Genomic DNA, 18,558 nt, shown 5'->3' on the forward strand with positions numbered 1-18,558 from the left:
TCAGACTGTTCATAAGGTGCTTTGGTGGGCTTCCCAGCCAGTCTACTCAGATACACATTATCTTACCTGTGCATCAGTGAATTTCATGACCTACGAAGGTACTTTTTCTCTAGGCTCTCCCTTGGGTTTGGTGTATTCTTCAACAGTTGGTTCAACAATTAGAACTGAAGAATTCTGCTCCCGTGAATTATTTCAAATACCAAAAAGAAAACAGAGTTCACAGTGCTTCCAAAAACATATCTACTTCAACATTTTTCACTTCAACAGTATAAATTAGGGAGTCATTTTGTAGCTGCGACTTTGGAGAGTCCTAAGTCCTTGGCCATCTACTGCAAATCACCCAGGGATCTATGGCTGGACCCAGATCTGCCCATCCCTGCTATGGACTACATGTATGTAAAGATCTGTACTCACAATCAGGAGAAATCAGGGTCCTGAAGCAGTGGGGAGAGAGCTCTACACACATAGAGCTGTACACAGTCAATCAACTGGACACATGGAGGGGCAGCACCCTACAATTGCCCTCCATGCATTCAGTCTAAGGCATGAAACAGGCTGCATACTGTCCTGCAAAGGTTAGGGGACATCACCTACCAAACAACCATTTGCAGTTATCAACACATTCTGTTACCACTCCAGTTATTACTAAATATCTCTTTCCGAAGGTTGGCCTACTGCAGAAAAAAATAAGCAAATAATCTTCTGGCACCTTAAAGACTAACACACTGATAATGGTAGAAGTTCTCATGGATTACAGTCCACTCTATCAGATTTGTTATGCCTCTGTGTGACAAGCACAATAAGTACTACAGAGGTGGCAGAGCCTGAGTCCATTTAGTCAGAAGCTTCAGTGCCCAATAGGCACTATTCAATAGGCTCAGGATTGCAGCCTAAGACTGCAGTCATAACCCTACTTACTCGGGAGAAAGTCCCACTGAATTTTGAATAGACACAATTAGGATTGCAGTCTTTGTCTGTCTCCCATTCCAGGCTGGGTCCCACAGAGATGCTCTGGCTAGGTGTGTGGAAAGGTGCAGGCCCGGCAGCAAATGATCAGGACCAGGGACAGCTCATTGTGAAGCTGGATTCAGGAGAGCAGCCAGATACCAAGTTCACTCAGAGCTTGGAGTGTTGCTTTATGCTGTTTAGAGCCAACTGATGGCAAGCAGTCTTAGAGCAAGATGGCCAATCCTTTACCAGGTCAAGTTCAAGGATTTGGTACTAACATTTATGACCATAAACAGCTCAGGGGCATCTTGAGAAAACACCTTATCTCTGATATGTCCAGTAGGCCTCTGCATTCTGCAAGAGAGTTTCTCCTCCCAGTTCCTAAAATATCAGAAATCCACTCCACAGCAACATGGAGCAAAGCTCTCAGTGTGTATACCCCTGTTGTGTGGAACAGGATTCCTGTTGTGATATGACAGACATCCACCATTTGTACTTTCCCCAAACAACTGGACACACTTTTGTTTCAACAGGCGTTTCCAACTGGATGAAAATGACTCTGGATTGCATGTTATCATGTTTTGGTTGTAAACTGATCTTCTATTGTTTTTGGTATTGTTTTTGAAACTTTATTATTATTTTTTTAATTGTGTTTGTAAATTGTCTTCATACACTTGTAGAAAGTAATTCATAAAATGATCATTATCATTCTGATCATCATCCTAGCTTCCCTGGAGAAAGCTGGCATTCTGTTACGTAGCCATGTGCTTCAGTGGACTGGAATGCACACAGTGGGCCTCCTTTTGTAGTAGATGGTTCTCCTGGGCTGTTGATGGTTCTGGGGATGAGTCTTCAAAGTCCACTTAGACAGACCTATTTCCTCAGGAGCAGGGGATGAAGGCTCCACTCACTATTCTCCACTCACTATTGTAAATGTAAATGTAATTGTAACTTCTTTTCTTTGAGATCAACATGTCTCTACGTTTCTCTAAAGCCACAGCAGGCGATGCAACCTTCCAGCAGTTTGACTTCACCCCAAAAGGTTGTCTCCTGAGACAGATGGATGCCAGCAACTTTGTTTCTTTGAAATCAACATGGCAACTGTTGCCTCTGAATACCTTACAAACAAAATAGAGACTCATTAGTGTAAAGTCCAGGAAGTGCACTTACGAGCTCCAGCATTTCCCAAACCAAGTAATTTGAGCAGACTAACATATGCTGCTGTAAGGGTATGAATTATTTCAAGCTACACAGAAAATCTAATCAGAAATGAACCAGTTTGCCACCTTTGGGGACCTATATGATTGGACCAAATATTGTGTCACCATGTTTATTATTTCAGAATTAACTGAAATAAATTTCTTGTCAAGTTTATCATATAGTTCTTTCTTTGGGTCATTAGCAATTTATTATTAGCATTCCTATCTTTCATAGCATTCATGAAAGTCACATGGCAGGTCCATTGAATCTTTGCCAGCCTTGCTTGGGCTCTTGGGAGCTGGAATGCAATAACATTTGGAAAACCAGAAGAAGAAGAAGAAGAAGAGTTTGGATTTGATATCCTGCCTTTCACTCCCCTTCAGGAGTCTCAAAGCGGCTAACAATCTCCTTTCCCTTCCTCCCTCACAACAAACACTCTGTGAGGTGAGTGGGGCTGAGAGACTTCAGGGAAGTGTGACTGGCCCAAGGTCACCCAGCAGCTGCATGTGGAGGAGCGGAGACGCGAACCCGGTTACCCAGATTACGTGACTACCGCTCTTAACCACTACACCACACTGGCTCTCGCCACAGGTTAGCCACCCCAGGTCTATAGGAAAGTTAGTAGTTCTTTTCTCATTTGGTAGTTGTTATGTAACAACTTCAGGCTGGTCTCCAGACTGTCTGGGAAATGTTGCTTCCATTAGCCTCTTTTCATGGATATGTTCTTGGAAACCTGGCAAACCCTGAATGTGTGGGAATATTGGGAAAAGGTTGATGTGGAGGCTGGCTGGATGCTGCCTCACAGCTTCCAAAACTTTTTCCTCTTATAGTTCACTTTCCCTGAAAACCTAAAGAGAGAGGTTAAACAAATCCACCAACATGCACATATCTTGGCCTGTTATTTTCTAAAATGGGAAAAACTTAGGATCAAATTAGGGAACTACTATCACATACACAGATATCAAGGATTAGGTAAAGGTACCCCTGCCCGTACGGGCCAGTCTTGACAGACTCTAGGGTTGTGCGCCCATCTCACTCAAGAGGCCGGGGGCCAGCGCTGTCCGCAGACACTTCCGGGTCATGTGGCCAGCGTGACATCGCTGCTCTGGCAAGCTAGAGCCGCACACGGAAACACCGTTTACCTTCCCGCTAGTAAGCGGTCCCTATTTATCTACTTGCACCCGGGAGTGCTTTCGAACTGCTAGGTTGGCAGGCACTGGGACCGAACAACGGCAGCGCACCCCGCCGCGGGGATTCGAACTGCCGACCTTTCGATTGGCAAGCCCTAGGTGCTGAGGCTTTTACCCACAGGATTAACTACTGCCTAATAACTACTTTGATTGTGAGATAACTGTATATCTAAAGAGTAAATAATAGATTAAAATAGATGGCATTGTAGTCTGTGGTTGTTGGGTTGCAATTAGAGGGAAGCAGCTATTCTAGATTTATATTTTCATATTTTATATAGTTGTTATTTTAAAATGTAAACTGTAAAATGTAAATTGTTACACACACACACACACACACACACACACACACAACAGGAGTACCCAACTCAACAGGGTGCCCTCCAGATGTTGCTGGATGACAACTCCTATACATAGCTGTCAACTTTTTCCTTTTTAAAAGGGAAATTCCCTTATTCCGAATAGGATTCCTCGCAAGAAAAGGGAAAAGTTGACAAGTATGCTCCTATAATACATGACCATTGGCCGTGCTGGCTGCGGAAGATGGGTGTTGGGAGTCTAACAACATCTGGAGTACACCATGTTGGTGCAACCCATCCAAGATCGTTTCCATTGCCAGAGTCAACTCTTCGCAAAGTGTATTTCCCACACAACTGCTAGCCCCTCAAAGATCTGTGATGAAGCAACAGAGAGTTACTCTATATGTAGCTTTCAGGCAGACTTGAGGGGCTGGCAGCTGTATTTTATTGTATCTTTAATCATTAAGCAGTTGGTATTTCACACTAAATAAACTGGCATGAAGTGTGTCGAAAGTTTTGTACTTTTGTTAATATCCATTGCCTGTTTGACAGCACTGAATGTGGGGCTCACTTCTCAGTCCTTAGTTTTGCAAAAAGAAAGAAAGAAAGAAAGATGATTTGAGCTCCACCTTGTGGGTCTCAAGAGCACATCATTTAATTCAGGTCCTGTTAAACAGCTGTTTCTGCAACCTTTACAAGACTAATGAATGTTGTAATCTTCCTCTCATATGCTCTGCTACATGCTGTTACTTTTTTGTCTGTAAACTGCTCAAAGTTAGGATGACCAGAGTCATCCTAACTTTGAGCAGTTGCCTTCCCCTTGCAAAGGGGGAGCTTTGAAAGCAGGGCCAGATTTAGGTTTGATGAGGCCCTAAACTCCTGAAGGTAATGGGGTCCTTTATATGTCCAGCTGTCCTTTGTCAACAACAATTTTTTTTTTGTCTTGAATATATGCTATATGGTAATTTATGGACCTAATAGGTACATAACAAAATAACACAAAACACTGATACTGTATGCTGGTTTTATTTTATTTGTTTTTTTATCTTATATTTTGGAAATGCAAATGCAGGTTTTTTCCCCTTAATTTTTTGGGGGAGCCCCCAAGAGAGTGGGGCCCTACACTATAGCTGGTTCAGCTTATACGTAAATCCGGCACTGTTTGAAAGAGCCTCCTGGAATCCCGGGCAGCCGAAGTCTGCGCCACCTCCTTGCCACGTAAGGGCAGCCGCTTATCAACCCCTCCGCGCTCGAAGAACCGAAGCCCAGGAAAGCCACGCCCATCCATTCTACATAAGGTCTCCTCCTTCGACTCGCCCCCACCTCACCGGATGTATTCCCGCTCGCACCGGAAGCGGAAGTCTCCCTGAAGACGGAAGTGGAAACTGCGACTCCCACCCCCACCCCCAATTATCTTATACTTTTACTGGTTCGCTTCATTTTCACTGCGCAACTCCGGGACCCCAGGAGCGGAGGGGCTGCAGGGTGAGTCCCTCCCGCGAGACAGCTCCGGTTTGGGCGGTGGCGGACTCGGCCTCTCTTTCCTCTTGAGCCGCAGGGGCGGCAGTGCTCAGCATCCTGCAAAATTGGGGTGGGGTCTTTGGGGACGGGCGGCCTCTGCGCGCCTTCCCGGTGCTGCGCCCTTTTGAGTTCAAGGCGGGTACGACACGCCCATTCGCGCTTCAGACGACGGGTGTGGACGCTGGGCGGGTGTGCAAACTGCGTATTGAGAATCACGGGTTTTGCAGGATGTATCGACCGCGCGTGCAAACGATCCCAAGTAAAACTTTTAAAATTATTATTATTTTACCTAAAACCTAGGTAAAACTGCAGAAAAATTTAAGTGGGTTATATAGTGCAATCTTAACCATTTCTCCTCAGAAACTGGTCCCACTGAATTCATTGGGGCTTTGTGGCAGGTAAGGGGTTGGGATTGGAATCTTAGTCTCCCGTTGCATGATTACCCCAGAAAGCATTTGGGAACGAGAAATTTGAATGTTATTAAGAGATTCTCATTTAGATCTGGAAGATATTTATGGCCTTGTCATGCTATAATATTCTGTTTTCTTTTTCTTTTTTTGAAAAAAAACAGTGTCCATATGAACGAACACAGTTCTAGTCTTCCAACAACACTTTAAACTACTTACTTCAATTTGCAGCAGCAGACATGAGTGGCTCCAAACCTGATATTCTGTGGGCCCCACACCATGTTGATAGATTTGTTGTCTGTGACTCAGAGCTCAGCCTCTACCACATTGAATCTGCTGTCAGTTCTGAACTCAAAGCAGGATCACTGCGTTTATCTGAAGAAACTACAGCTACCCTTTTGTCCATTAATTCAGACACTCCGTATCTGAAATGTGTGGCTTGGTATCCTAAATATGATCCTGAATGTCTCCTGGCCGTTGGGCAGGCCAATGGCCGAGTTGTCCTTACCAGCCTTGGCCAAGATCATAACTCAAAATCCAAGGATCTGATAGGAAAGGAATTTGTTCCAAAGCATGCTCGGCAGTGCAACACACTGGCATGGAATCCATTGGACAGTAATTGGCTTGCTGCAGGCCTAGATAAACATCGGGCTGATTTTTCAGTGCTGATCTGGGACATAAGTAGTAAATACACTCCAGAAACTCCAGTTGCTGCTGAGAAAGTAAGGCTTTCATCTGGAGACACTGAAGCAGGACTTGTTGTGACAAAACCACTTTATGAATTAGGCCAGAACGATGCTTGCCTTTCTCTCTGTTGGCTTCCACGGGATCAGAAACTTCTTTTAGCTGGAATGCACCGAAACCTGGCTATCTTTGACCTTAGGAATACAAGCCAAAAGATGTTTGTGAATACGAAGGCTGTTCAGGGTGTAACGGTTGACCCCTACTTCCATGATCGTGTGGCTTCCTTCTATGAAGGTCAGGTTGCTATATGGGACCTTAGAAAATTTGAAAAGCCTGTATTGACCCTGACTGAACAACCAAAACCTCTAACTAAAGTAGCATGGTGTCCAACGAGAACTGGATTGCTGGCTACTTTGACTAGGGATAGTAACATAATCAAGCTCTATGATATGCAGCACACTCCTACACCTATTGGGGATGAAACTGAGCCTACAATCATTGAAAGAAGTGTGCAGCCCTGTGAACACTATATTGCTTCCTTTGCATGGCATCCCACTAATCAAAATCGAATGGTGGTTGTGACTCCAAACAGGACTATGTCTGACTTCACTGTGTTTGAAAGGATCTCTCTGGCATGGAGCCCCATTACCTCTTTAATGTGGGCATGTGGGAGGCACTTGTATGAGTGCACAGAAGATGGGAAGGCTAGTTCTTTGGAAAAAGACATAGCCACTAAAATGCGTCTTAGAGCATTATCCAGGTATGGCCTTGACACGGAACAGGTCTGGAGAAACCACGTGCTAGCGGGAAACGAAGACCCACAACTGAAGTCACTTTGGTACACTCTGCACTATATCCTTTTAAAAACTCTTGTATGCTGGAAGGAGTCTTGATATAGAGGGCTGGCTGCATTGTTAGGCAATGCTTTTGTCCTGGTGACAAATGAATGAGATATTCTCTTCTTAGCATTGTTTTGATGTATTTATTTCTGCTGCTTGGGAAGACTGTAGGTGGGATGGACCAAAGCTTCAGCTAGGCAAAAAAGAACCAGACAACTGCAAAGATTCCATTGGTTGTAGGACAGGAGGTGAAAGAAATAAGCAGCAACAGAAACTTGAGACTTAGGGCATATTGGCAGGAGCAGGATATGTATTGATGATCCACTGGTGTCCAAGAAGACAGTGGTAGTAGGAAGGAAAGGTAGAGGAGGGAGCACATGGAGCAGCGTGGGGTCAGGGTGATGCACCACTTTCCAATTCTTTTAAGGAGCCAGAACAGTTCTGCTGACATGATGCAGATTTAACCAGTAGTATAGTCTGTGTATTACATAGGACACGTGGCTGATTTTTCATTAAAAGGCTACTCCTCTTCATCCAAATGTGTGTTACTCTGTTGAAGTTTATTTATTGCCTTAGGCTATGACAACCAGCAGAAAATAATTTATACGTTCAACAGAACAAACATCAATAGTTACAAAAAATCCAAACACCAGAACAAACTCATATAAACTGCCCCAGACTATATCTTTCATTAATTTTTAAGCCATTAGAAGAAAAAGGTTCTGCCATCCCCCTCCCCCAATTCAATCAACCTGTTAGATAATGGGCTTTGCAAAAACTTTAATTAATTTACCTTATGCCTGAAAAGCAAAGTCACCACTGGCCTTCAACCCAAAACTCATTGCTGGCAGTGCTCAGGCCACATGATATGGCACAAATACCAGCTGTTGAAGGGTCATAAATTCCACTGGGATAGCACAAGCTCTTTCTTTGCGGACCTTAAGTAGCTTTTGGGATCCAAGCTGTAGTTCGTTTCTTCAAGAACTAAGGAGGGCCAAACCCAGTGGGGTATAGGAATTTCCTAGCCACCAAATGCATCACCATCATCATCTTTGCCGCATCTCATTTTAATGTTAATTTGCCAAGTTTCCTATACTTGAAAATACTTATGAAGCAGTATACTGAGGATATGGATCAGAAATGCACAGGAAACAAAGGATCTTTAGTTTATGCAGGCATCAAATCTATCGTGAAATCCTCTATGGGTAAGTGCATTTTGACTGATTTCTTACTTAATTTTTAAATTTTATTTTAATGAGTGATTTTGGCCAGCTATTCTGTCCCAGCTGCACCTACTTCACAGGGTTTATGTGAGTGGGAAATTTAATGGCCCGATGTACACCACTTTGAGGTTCTTCAGAGAAGGGTGGAATGTAAACACGTCTGATAACAAAAATGAAACCTTCCTGATGTCTTTTGAACTCATGCCGTTTCTGAGTGTGTTTTCTCAACCACTTTTCTGGTTCACATGACATTCTGCATGACTTCCTAGTACCCCAAGCCAACTTAATCTATTTGTACACAGATTTCTAAAAATAGATAAATCCTTTCTCCCCAAATGAGTAATTTTTGTCAGGTTTTGACGAACTCTGCAAGAAATAGCTGAAGAGCTGACTTAATTAACAGTAACTGTGATGCCTTTGTCATAAATACAGTGGTACCTCTGTTTGCTGATGGGATCTGTTCCGGAGCTCCGGTCAAATCCCGAGGTTTCTGCAACTGGAGAGACCACTTCTGCACATGCATGCATGGCAAAAACCCAGAAATATACGTCCGGGTTTGCTGCTTACGTATCCCAAAGTTTACGTAACCAGAGGGATACGTAAGCGGAGGTACGACTGTATTGGTTTTAGCTTTACATGTTCCTGAGTCTAAGATTCTATTTATCTTTGTATGCAAATAACTCAAAAAATTGCTCTTTAGGAACAACAGAGAACCTCCGGCACAGCAGGAGTGGATCAGACAGACAGGCTGACATTATTCAATATCTGAGTGAGGAGAGGTCACTGGCTTTGCAGCTTTGTGGATGGATAAAGAAGGGCACAGACCTGGATGTGGAGCCCTTTTTATACTCTTTGGAACAGGAAGGAGACTGGGAGCGAGCTGCTGCTGTAGCTCTATTCAACTTGGACATTCGAAGAGCAATACAGATATTGAACAAAGGAGCATCTTCTGGAAAAGGTACCTGCTGTGATTTGGTATCACTTTGGCAGAGTGAGCTGCTCCTTGTTGCATTTTCTTTAATAATATCCTGCTTATCAGTGAAAATAGAGATTTCATATTCTCTTCTGCTTCACAAAGGATTGGATCAGGAAGGTGCTCTTCCAGATGCAGCTTGTGTCTTCTGTTTGTGGAGGGCTGTTTTACACCCTATGTTAAACAGCACATGAGAAAAACAAACCAAATCTGAATGTTTTCCACTTGCAGAAACAGGAGACATGAATGGAACCCACTGATTATAGCACTGTGCAAGTGTTTGTATCCAGTGGCTGTTTTCTATCTGTTCATGGATCTTTGCATCCAACACAGTATATTGGGGAGGACGGGGACCTGGTTGGATCCTATAGCCAATTGCATTAGTAACAGGAAAGGATAGACATCACAATTCTACTGTACCATGGATGAAGCATTGCCATGGATGAAGAGGCTGAAGGAGCAGTGGTACCAAACCCCCCCCCCCCCCATTTCTTCATCTTTTGTTGCATTATGTCCTGGAATCAGCCATTCTGAATGGTAGATCAAACTAAACAGTTGTGCATGAACAGAATGTGGTGTATGAAGTAGTTCATGTCAGTACAGTGGTACCTTGGTTCTCGAATGGCTTGGCTCCCGAACAAATCGCCTCCCGAACGCCGCAAACCAGGAAGTGTTCCAGTTCGTGAACGTTTTTTGGAAGCCAAACATCCGATGCAGCTTCTGTAGCCAATCGGAAGCCGTGCCTTGGTATTTAGTTTTTTTCAGAATTGACTGAAAACTTCTTTATTATTCAAGTGCCCTATCCCACCCCGCCCAGCAGTTATACATGCATGACTGAAACATTTTGGCTTTTTTTAAATGTATAGGATTACTTCCAAATACAGTCAACATAAAATAGAAGGGAATACAAAGTTTGTACACAAACTCAGCAAGGAATACACAGGTTTGCAACGGTTTCGGGAGTCAAACTGATTAAGTTCAAGAAGCAAGGTACCACTGTAGTGTTACTTTTCCCAGTATCGGGAAGTCAGGTTCTTCTCATAATCAATAAATTGTACCAGCATCTTTTGTTCTGCCTTTCAGAGCGAGTTCTGTTTCAGGGTCAGTGGCAGTTGTTTTTGTTGAACACCTTGATTGCTGAGTTTGGGGGTACAGATCCCTCTGTCATCCCAAACAAAAGATTTTAACTGTATTTTCAACATGTCCTTCAGAAGTGGAAACCAAATGGCTTGAAATGTTTGCTATTGTGCGGCCTTTATTTTTGCTGTGCAGGTGATCTAAACCTCAACGTTGTGGCCATGGCATTATCAGGCTATACTGATGAAAAGAACTCCTTGTGGAGGGAAATGTGCAGCACCCTGAGGTTACAGCTCAACAACCCGTATCTGTGTGCCATGTTTGCTTTCCTAACAAGTGAATCTGGTTCTTTTGATGGGGTTTTGGTAAGCTATTTTTGTTAGCTAATCTCCGTTGACTAAATACACACAGGCACAAATATTCAGATGCAAAACTGAGAACTTGATCTGGTTCTTTGTGTGTTAGAAAAAATGGCCCTGGGCTGCTTAGGACTTCAGTCTTCAGCAGCTTTCATGAAACAATCCACTGTGAAAATGTTATTGAAAAGGGAATAATGAACTCAGGTTTACAAGCATTGGCCATCATCTAAGAGGCGGAACATAACCCTAAATAATTAATTTCCCCAGATGGATTCTACTTCTCAACTTTGAGGTGGGATCCCAGCTTCACTTGCTTGAAAAAAGTACATGAAAGGTCCCATTCTGAAGATTAAGGGCAGGGATGTAGAATCTGTGGTCATCCAGATGTTGCTGCACTCCTGGCTTCCATCGGTCCCAGCTAGTGGGGCCAGTGGTGAGCAGAGACAGGAATGGGATGGGAATCCAGAACATCTAGGAGGTCACAGGTTCCCCAGCCCCATGTAAACATTTTCCTTAGATACTGCAAAGAGATAGGATTTATTCAGCAGAGGTAGAGCCTGCTCCCCCTGCCACTGATGGTACAGTGGTACCTCAGGTTACATACGCTTCAGGTTACAGACTCCGCTAACCCAGAAATAGTACCTCGGGTTAAGAACTTTGCTTCAAGATGAGAACAGAAATCGTGCTCCAGTGGTGCGGCAGCAGCAGGAGGCCCCATTAGCTAAAGTGGTGCTTCAGGTTAAGAACAGTTTTAGGTTAAGAACAGAACTCCGGAACGAATTAAGTACTTAACCCGAGGTACCACTGTACACTGCTTCTAAAACTCCCCCAGATTTGGGAAGTGGTGCTTGGAAACCAAACTGAGAAGTTGCAACATATCTTGCACTTGGCAAGCTACTAGAAAAGAGAATAGTTTTCTCAAAATGACTCAGGCTGTTTTTATTAATTTGTCATCTTATACAACTGTAAATATAGAATTGTCATAAAACTTAACATCAGCCTTTTTTTTTCAGGAGACAGTGGCTGATTTTTTCCCAGGCTAATGCTAATGTGTTTTGTATTCTTTCAGTATGAAAGTAATGTAGCTGTACGAGACAGAGTGGCATTTGCTTGTAAATTCCTAACTGATGCTCAGGTGAGATGATCAGATCTGCCCTCATTTTCTTCCTTTACTCTGTTCTTTCTAGATAACATAAAGGGTTGAATAAGTAATCGCACACAATCTTGCATGCTATTTTCTGGGTGTTGGAAAAAGAGTTTTGTCATCCAAAAGAATTTTGATAGCCATTTGAAATAAGTGTAAAATCTAATAAAGTCTTCTTGTACCTTAAAGATCAAAGATTTATTATGACATAAGCTTTTGAGGACTCGTCTAATGATCTCTGTACAGTCTTGTAAAGCATTTGCCCATGGCAAGTATGAACTGCATCTGGGCAGCAAATATTTAACAGAGAAGAGTCAGCTTGGAATTCATGATTCTTTTAGGCCACTGCATTTGTTATGTATCCTTTCGGAAATATTTTGAAATTGAGTACACATTGAAGGTGGATATTATTTATTGCTTTTATCGCTAAACCCTGATGATTAGATATAATAATCAAGACCTTAATGCTGCAGTGAGCCCAGCCCACCCACACCCCATTTGTGTATAAGTGTGTGTGTGCGTGTGCAGGTTTGTGGATGTAATTCAGGGTATGAGCAAAACACTGACCAATCTTCTTATTTTAAATAGCTGAATAGGTTCATTGACAAACTGACAAATGAAATGAAGGAATCTGGGAACCTTGAAGGAATTCTTCTGACAGGTCTCACAAAAGATGGAGTGGATTTGATGGAAAGCTATGTTGATAGAACAGGAGATGTTCAAACAGCGAGTTATTGTATGCTGCAGGTTTGTATTTTTTTACATAAAAAATCTCCGATTTATAGAATTCATGTTAATACTATACAACTATCATTATTTTTTGTGCAACATGCATCATTTAATAAATATTTAATATATCAAAATTTAATTAAATAACACTGTGCATGGGGTTATTGTTTTTGTTCATTATTATTGTATGTATTTTTGTGTTTTTATATTATCAACCACCCTGTGATCTTTGGATGAAGAACGGTATAGAAATTTAATTAATAATAATAATAATAGCAATTCATTATTGTGCTACCCAAATGTTAGCTATCGTGAAGCAATTCTGATAGGATATTGTGGGGCAATTTATGACTTAGTTCTTGGTAGTGTGGCTGCAGCAGGGGTGGGAGAAGCAAAGTGACTGCAACTTTTGGTACATGCACTTTCATCCTTGTTGGTTTACAGAAAGCCACAGTTTGGATTGGGGTTATTTGCAAGCTAGGCAAATATATTATTATTATTATTATTATTATTATTATTATTATTATTATTATTATATTTATTTAAGTGGTGTTCATAAACAAGCTTTAAAACTATTTAAAATGGGTAATAAAACATTTCTTAAGCTAGTGTTCAAAATAATGTAATGATGGTTTCAGACCATCTTTGGGCAGACCTTTGAAACAGTCTCCTCTATGCCTATCTTTTTAGGGTTCTCCATCCGATGTGCTTAAAGATGAGAGGGTTCAGTATTGGATTGAGAACTACCGGAATCTATTGGATGCATGGCGGTTTTGGCATAAGCGAGCAGAATTTGACATTCATCGGAGCAAGCTGGATCCCAGTTCAAAACCTTTAGCCCAGGTAAATGTGCTTCTAATTTTCCTGGCCACGTAATGAGTCAATTTAGTCAATGGACATAAAGCAGCAGATTTCATTTGACAAAGAACAGGAAGATCCAGTTGTTTGCACAGTGCTTGTCTGAGCCGCTACTGGTGAGCATTATTGTTTTTGTTTGGTACTGTTTTGTGTTTTTATATTGTAAACTCTGATCCTTGGATGAAGGGTGGTATAGAAATTTAATAAATAAAATAAATAAATGCCAAACCTTTATTTCTAAACAGAAAGTCCACCCAATATTGGCATATATATATTTATATTTTTCAAAATCAGTCTCTCACTCACCCCATATCACCTGTCTGTCCTTTTTTTCTTTCCCGAACATACAAGCTTTTAATTTTTTAAAAAAAGGTTTTGCTTCTGAACTTGTAAGCTCTGTTTATCTATTATGGCCCATTGATAACCCTATCATCCCAATGGGTGGGTATGAAGGGGTGCAGCTTGAAAAACCTATAGGGTAGCAAATATATCTACTAGTTGCTTAATAATCAATAAAAGCAAATCTAATCACCCTCGTACCCCTTTTTTATATTTGCAAGGTGTTTGTAAGTTGCAATTTTTGCGGAAAGTCAATTTCGTACAGCTGCTCGACCATCCCTCATCAGGGCCGAGGATTCAGTCAGTATGGCGTAAGTGGCTCCCCGACCAAGTCCAAAGTCACAAGTTGTCCTGGTTGCCGCAAGCCCCTTCCTCGCTGTGCACTTTGTCTCATAAATATGGGCACTCCAGTTTCCAGCTGTCCAGGTATGGCTCCCTCCCATTTGTTGAACTTCTCCATTTTATTATTCATAGGCTTCTAGCTTTGTGGTACAGAAAACTGAACACAGTTCTGTGAATGCTTATTTTGCTGAACTGCTTTACATCAGTTCACATCTGAATTACTTTCTCTGCAAATGAGCTGTTTGTTACTGGCTTTGGCCTGTTTGTATTAACTGCCCCATTCTTATTGGGCCGTTGTTGTTTAGTTGTTTAGTAGTGTCCGACTCTTTGTGACCCCATGGACCAGAGCACGCCAGGCACTCCTGTCTTCCACTGCCTCCCGCAGCTTGGTCAAACTCATGTTCGTAGCTTTAAGAACACTGTCATTCTGTCGTCCCCTTCTCCTTGTGCCCTCAATCTTTCCCATCATCAGGGTCTTTTCCAGGGAGTCTTCTCTTCTCATGAGGTGGCCAAAGTATTGGAGCCTCAGCTTCACAATTTGTCCTTCCAGTGAGCACTCAGGGCTGATTTCCTTAATGGATAGGTTTGATCTTCTTGCAGTCCATGGGGCTCTCAAGAGTCTCCTCCAGCCCCATAATTCAAAAGCATCAATTCTTCGGCGATCAGCCTTCTTTATGGTCCAGCTCTCACTTCCATACCTCACTGCTGGAAAAACCATAGCTTTAACTATACGGACTTTTGTTGGCAAGGTGATGTCTCTGCTTTTTAAGATGCTGTCTAGGTTTGTCATCGCCTTTCTCCCAAGGAGCAGGCATCTTTTAATTTTGTGACTTCTGTCACCATCTGCAGTGATCATGAAGCCCAAGAAAGTAAAATCTCTCAGTGCCTCCATTTCTTCCCCTTCTATTTGCCAGGAGGTGATGGGCCCAGTGGCCATGATCTTAGTTTTTTTGATGTTGAGCTTGTTCACTGTTGGCTTGTTCACGGTGCTGTTTGAATACCACTTCTTTAAATGCCAGTCAGGCACTGAGAAAACAAGGCCTTGTGAGTTAAGTTCAGACTAAATGGTTCTTGGAGTTTTTAAGGCCTTTTAAAATTTTGTAGATAATGAGAAAACTTAAATCATGTCTGGAATTCAAAGAGCTGCTTAGGGTCAACTCGGAAAATCTTTAAATATTTTGCCATAAATAAGAAAACATGCATACAGAATCACAAACTGCTTTTGAAAATCTGTCTCATCAGCAGTTTGCCATGTTTCATGGGGAACTGCTCTTTGCAAAACACAAGCCCAAAGCTGGCTTGGGTATGCAGGACCCAATGATGAAACATCATGTGTTTCATCGGATCCTGACACCTCTATAGCAATTTCACGCATCTGTTGCCCTGCAGATACACATGCTGGGAAGGGCGACTGGCCTCAGCTTTGTGTGCTGTGAAATAGATGAGTATGGTGATGACACATGACTACATTTTTGACACTTTTTATCTGTGAAGAAGTGCTTCATATTTACAGGAAACATAATGTTTGAAGAGACACTTATTTCCCTGATAATGATTACCCTCACAGCTGGGAGCCAAGTGTAAGATCTTTTCATCAAAATGGGTACAGATTATTTGTGCAATATTTGAAAGATGCTCTATGCTGCATGAAATTCCCATTTACAAATATTTGTAAACTTTTAAAAAAATCTAGAGATGTTCTCACCTGTATTATGGAAATTGGCTTAATACTTTTTTTCAGTCTGGGGATGTTAACTGCTTGAGACACTGATTACTATGTTGCTTTGTTTAAACTGGTTAATTTTGTTTTCTGTGCCATTTCAAAGTTGTTTCCAATCCTAGTCATACTCAGGATAGACACATAGAACTTATTGGTCATTAATTGCAGTGAGTCTCCTCTGAGTTGAACTTAATTGGATACAACCCTCTGTCTCCGTTGGTTTTAAACAACCTGTTCTCATTACCATAGAAATCAATTTAGATTACATTTTCTTATTCATAGGAGGCTCAAAGTCAGATGAAAAGGTGGATCTTAGCAAGGACAAGAAATTGGCCCAGTTCAACAACTGGTTTTCCTGGTGCCACAACTGTAGGCACGGTGGTCATGCTGGACACATGCTTAGCTGGTTCAGGTAAGTTAACAAAGAATAACAATGTTGCTTAAGCCATGGGTTCTTCCTGACTGCATCCCACCTATTTAGAGCGTCTGCTTATATGGATTTATGGGCCAGCACATACTACCAGGCTACTAATTCTGCTACAATAGCACCGAGAATTTAAGACAAAGCCCTAGAAATTATAAGATTACCCAGCAAATGAAAGCATAGACATGAATTTGATACCTTCGATGAAAGTCTTTTCACATTTCCTCAAAATATACAAGAATTAAGGAGCTTTTTTTATTACAAAACCCAACACCACCTTGAGCATTAACCGAACATGGTAACACATAATGTAGAATGATTCATAAGACAAATTTAGTGTATTTGAAGACTAAGGGAACACAGGGCTTTCTGCTGTTCTCATGTGTGGTGTTCAAGAGTGGTTTAATGTTGAATGTTTGCCTGGACTCTAAAAAGTGGCGGTATAAGGATTGCAGCCAACATGGCATGATCAGAGTTCTGCTTGCACAGAACTTCCACTTTCCCCTGCAGTCCCCCTACTACCCTCCGAATTTTCTCTGGAAGGTCCCCCAACCTGCCAGTGCAAATGTCAAAGGCATACAGGGAGGTTAAGTTCCATTGTGCAAGTGGAACTTACTGTAGTTCTGCTTTTGGACTAGCACTGTTGACTACTGCTCTAAGTCTAAATACCTACAACAGGCATGCTCAAGGATTCATGTGCCGCTTTGGTGGGATTTCCCCCCTCCCCGCCCCCTTCTGAACGGCAGGTCTCCATTGGAACTAGTTGCATATGGTGCCTTGCAAAACGTGACTTCCTAGTAACATGCAGTTGGCATGAGTGAATTCATTATACATGTGAAGGCTAAATTGCTTTTTTTGCACTTCTACAACTTGGGGGCATTTTTTATTTCTCAGGGTCTTACAAGTATTTTCTCTGTTGTCTTGCTGTAGCCTACATGCCCTCAGATGTTATAATAAAGCTGTTCATTATTATCACGGTAAATGCCAGATGACACATGGCAGAGGATATTTGAGGCATATGGTTTTCTCAGTATTGATCACAAAGCAGTTATATTACCTTTTAAAGCTACCGCCCTTTGTTCTAGAAGCTCTTTCAACACATTAGCTGTAGCCCAGAGCTCTATACAGATGCACTCATGAAAGATTCTACGGGGAATGAGCATAATGTTCCAACTGCAGTCAATTGATGTTTCCAGGCAGTGCATTTAGGCTCAAATGGGTGGTGGGATGTTACATACATTATTCTGTGGTAGCTAATCATCTTGTATTACATTCCAAGCTGCATTCCTCCACTTCCAACTGTTCAATCTTTAGCATCAAATCAATTTTTCTTTTGGAGCACAAACACACTGCTTTCAATTTATTGCTTAAAATAAGAATTGGAGGGAGATATTTCAGAGACACTTTTAAAACGTAGCTTGTAGAGTGGATTATAGACATGAGCAGCTCTGGATTTTTATTTTTTATAACAATTTTAACCATTTGTGTATTCTGTAATCTCTAACCAATACCAAAGTGCTTTATTCTTTTTTAATGAGAAAAATACACATTAAATTTGTTGGTTTTTTAAAAAAAATAAAAAGGCTGCCTTGCAGTGTTATAACGCTACTTCTTTCTTGTCCAGGGACCATACTGAATGCCCGGTTTCTGCCTGTTCCTGCAAATGTATGCAGCTGGATACAACGGGGAATCTTGTCCCGGCAGAGATGATCCAGCCATGAAACATTAGAGCTTAAATAATGTCCTTCACGAGACGCTTTCTCCAAAAGGTTTCCCTCAGAGCCCAAACACATACCTCTGAACGTGTTACTGTTGACTTGCCTGTAATAGAAAAATAAATCATCCTATCACATCAGCAATTTGATGTGTGGTTGATTTTGATTCTTCAAATCTGGCGTGTGGACTTTGTTCAGTGGGTTGTGAAGCAGTTCATTTCAGAGGCATTTATAGGTTTCATTGAAATTCAAAGCAGCCTTCAGGAAGACTTTCAGCACTACACTGTCCAGACCTTGAGGCTTCCATCTGAGATGAAGTGGCATCATTTGCTGTGCTATGGTAACTCCACGAACCTATAAAACACTATTGAAAACTTCTTGGAAAGACAGTCATGCTGGATATACAGATGTTTCCACCAGCATTTTTTCTAGCTTAGATTTTCAAGTTTTTATGCTCCCATCTATAACTTAGCTCACACTGCATTGCTTTTCTGTGACACTCCTAAGACAAATCTTTGCAGGAGTTGAGTGCTTTGGTTTGGATGAGTAAATAGTAGTATCTCAATGCCA

General features: G+C 41.8%; 1 protein-coding gene across 3 annotated transcripts; it reads left to right on the plus strand.

The window, feature by feature from the left end:
- Positions 1-4,969: 4,969 nt before the first annotated feature.
- Positions 4,970-18,332, plus strand: MIOS (meiosis regulator for oocyte development). Of its 3 annotated transcripts, none has more exons than XM_028751406.2 (11): positions 4,970-5,119; positions 5,727-7,098; positions 8,192-8,290; positions 9,009-9,266; positions 10,554-10,723; positions 11,787-11,852; positions 12,450-12,608; positions 13,281-13,433; positions 14,009-14,213; positions 16,132-16,261; positions 17,898-18,332. In XM_028751406.2, the coding sequence occupies exons 2-11, from the start codon at positions 5,802-5,804 to the stop codon at positions 17,992-17,994; spliced, it is 2,634 nt and encodes an 877-aa protein (XP_028607239.1). In that variant the 5' UTR covers positions 4,970-5,119; positions 5,727-5,801; the 3' UTR covers positions 17,995-18,332. The 3 variants fall into 3 exon arrangements, with proteins under 3 accessions (XP_028607239.1, XP_077793098.1, XP_028607240.1); XM_028751407.2 differs by lacking the exon at positions 4,970-5,119 and adding an exon at positions 5,301-5,414; XM_077936972.1 differs by lacking the exon at positions 14,009-14,213.
- Positions 18,333-18,558: the final 226 nt, after the last annotated feature.

This window comes from Podarcis muralis, chromosome 12, assembly GCF_964188315.1.
Source record: "Podarcis muralis chromosome 12, rPodMur119.hap1.1, whole genome shotgun sequence".
Lineage (NCBI taxonomy): Eukaryota > Metazoa > Chordata > Lepidosauria > Squamata > Lacertidae > Podarcis > Podarcis muralis.

What these genes read in the sequence shown, in the direction of transcription:
- MIOS (XM_028751406.2), top strand. Translation starts at nt 5,802, where the DNA reads ATGAGTGGCTCCAAACCTGATATTCTGTGGGCCCCACACCATGTTGAT. An exon ending in ACTTTGGTACACTCTGCACT is followed by an intron (nt 7,099 to 8,191) that starts ATATCCTTTTAA and finishes ACTTGAAAATAC; the next exon opens with TTATGAAGCAGTATACTGAG. An exon ending in GTTCAAAACCTTTAGCCCAG is followed by an intron (nt 13,434 to 14,008) that starts GTAAATGTGCTT and finishes TATATTTGCAAG; the next exon opens with GTGTTTGTAAGTTGCAATTT.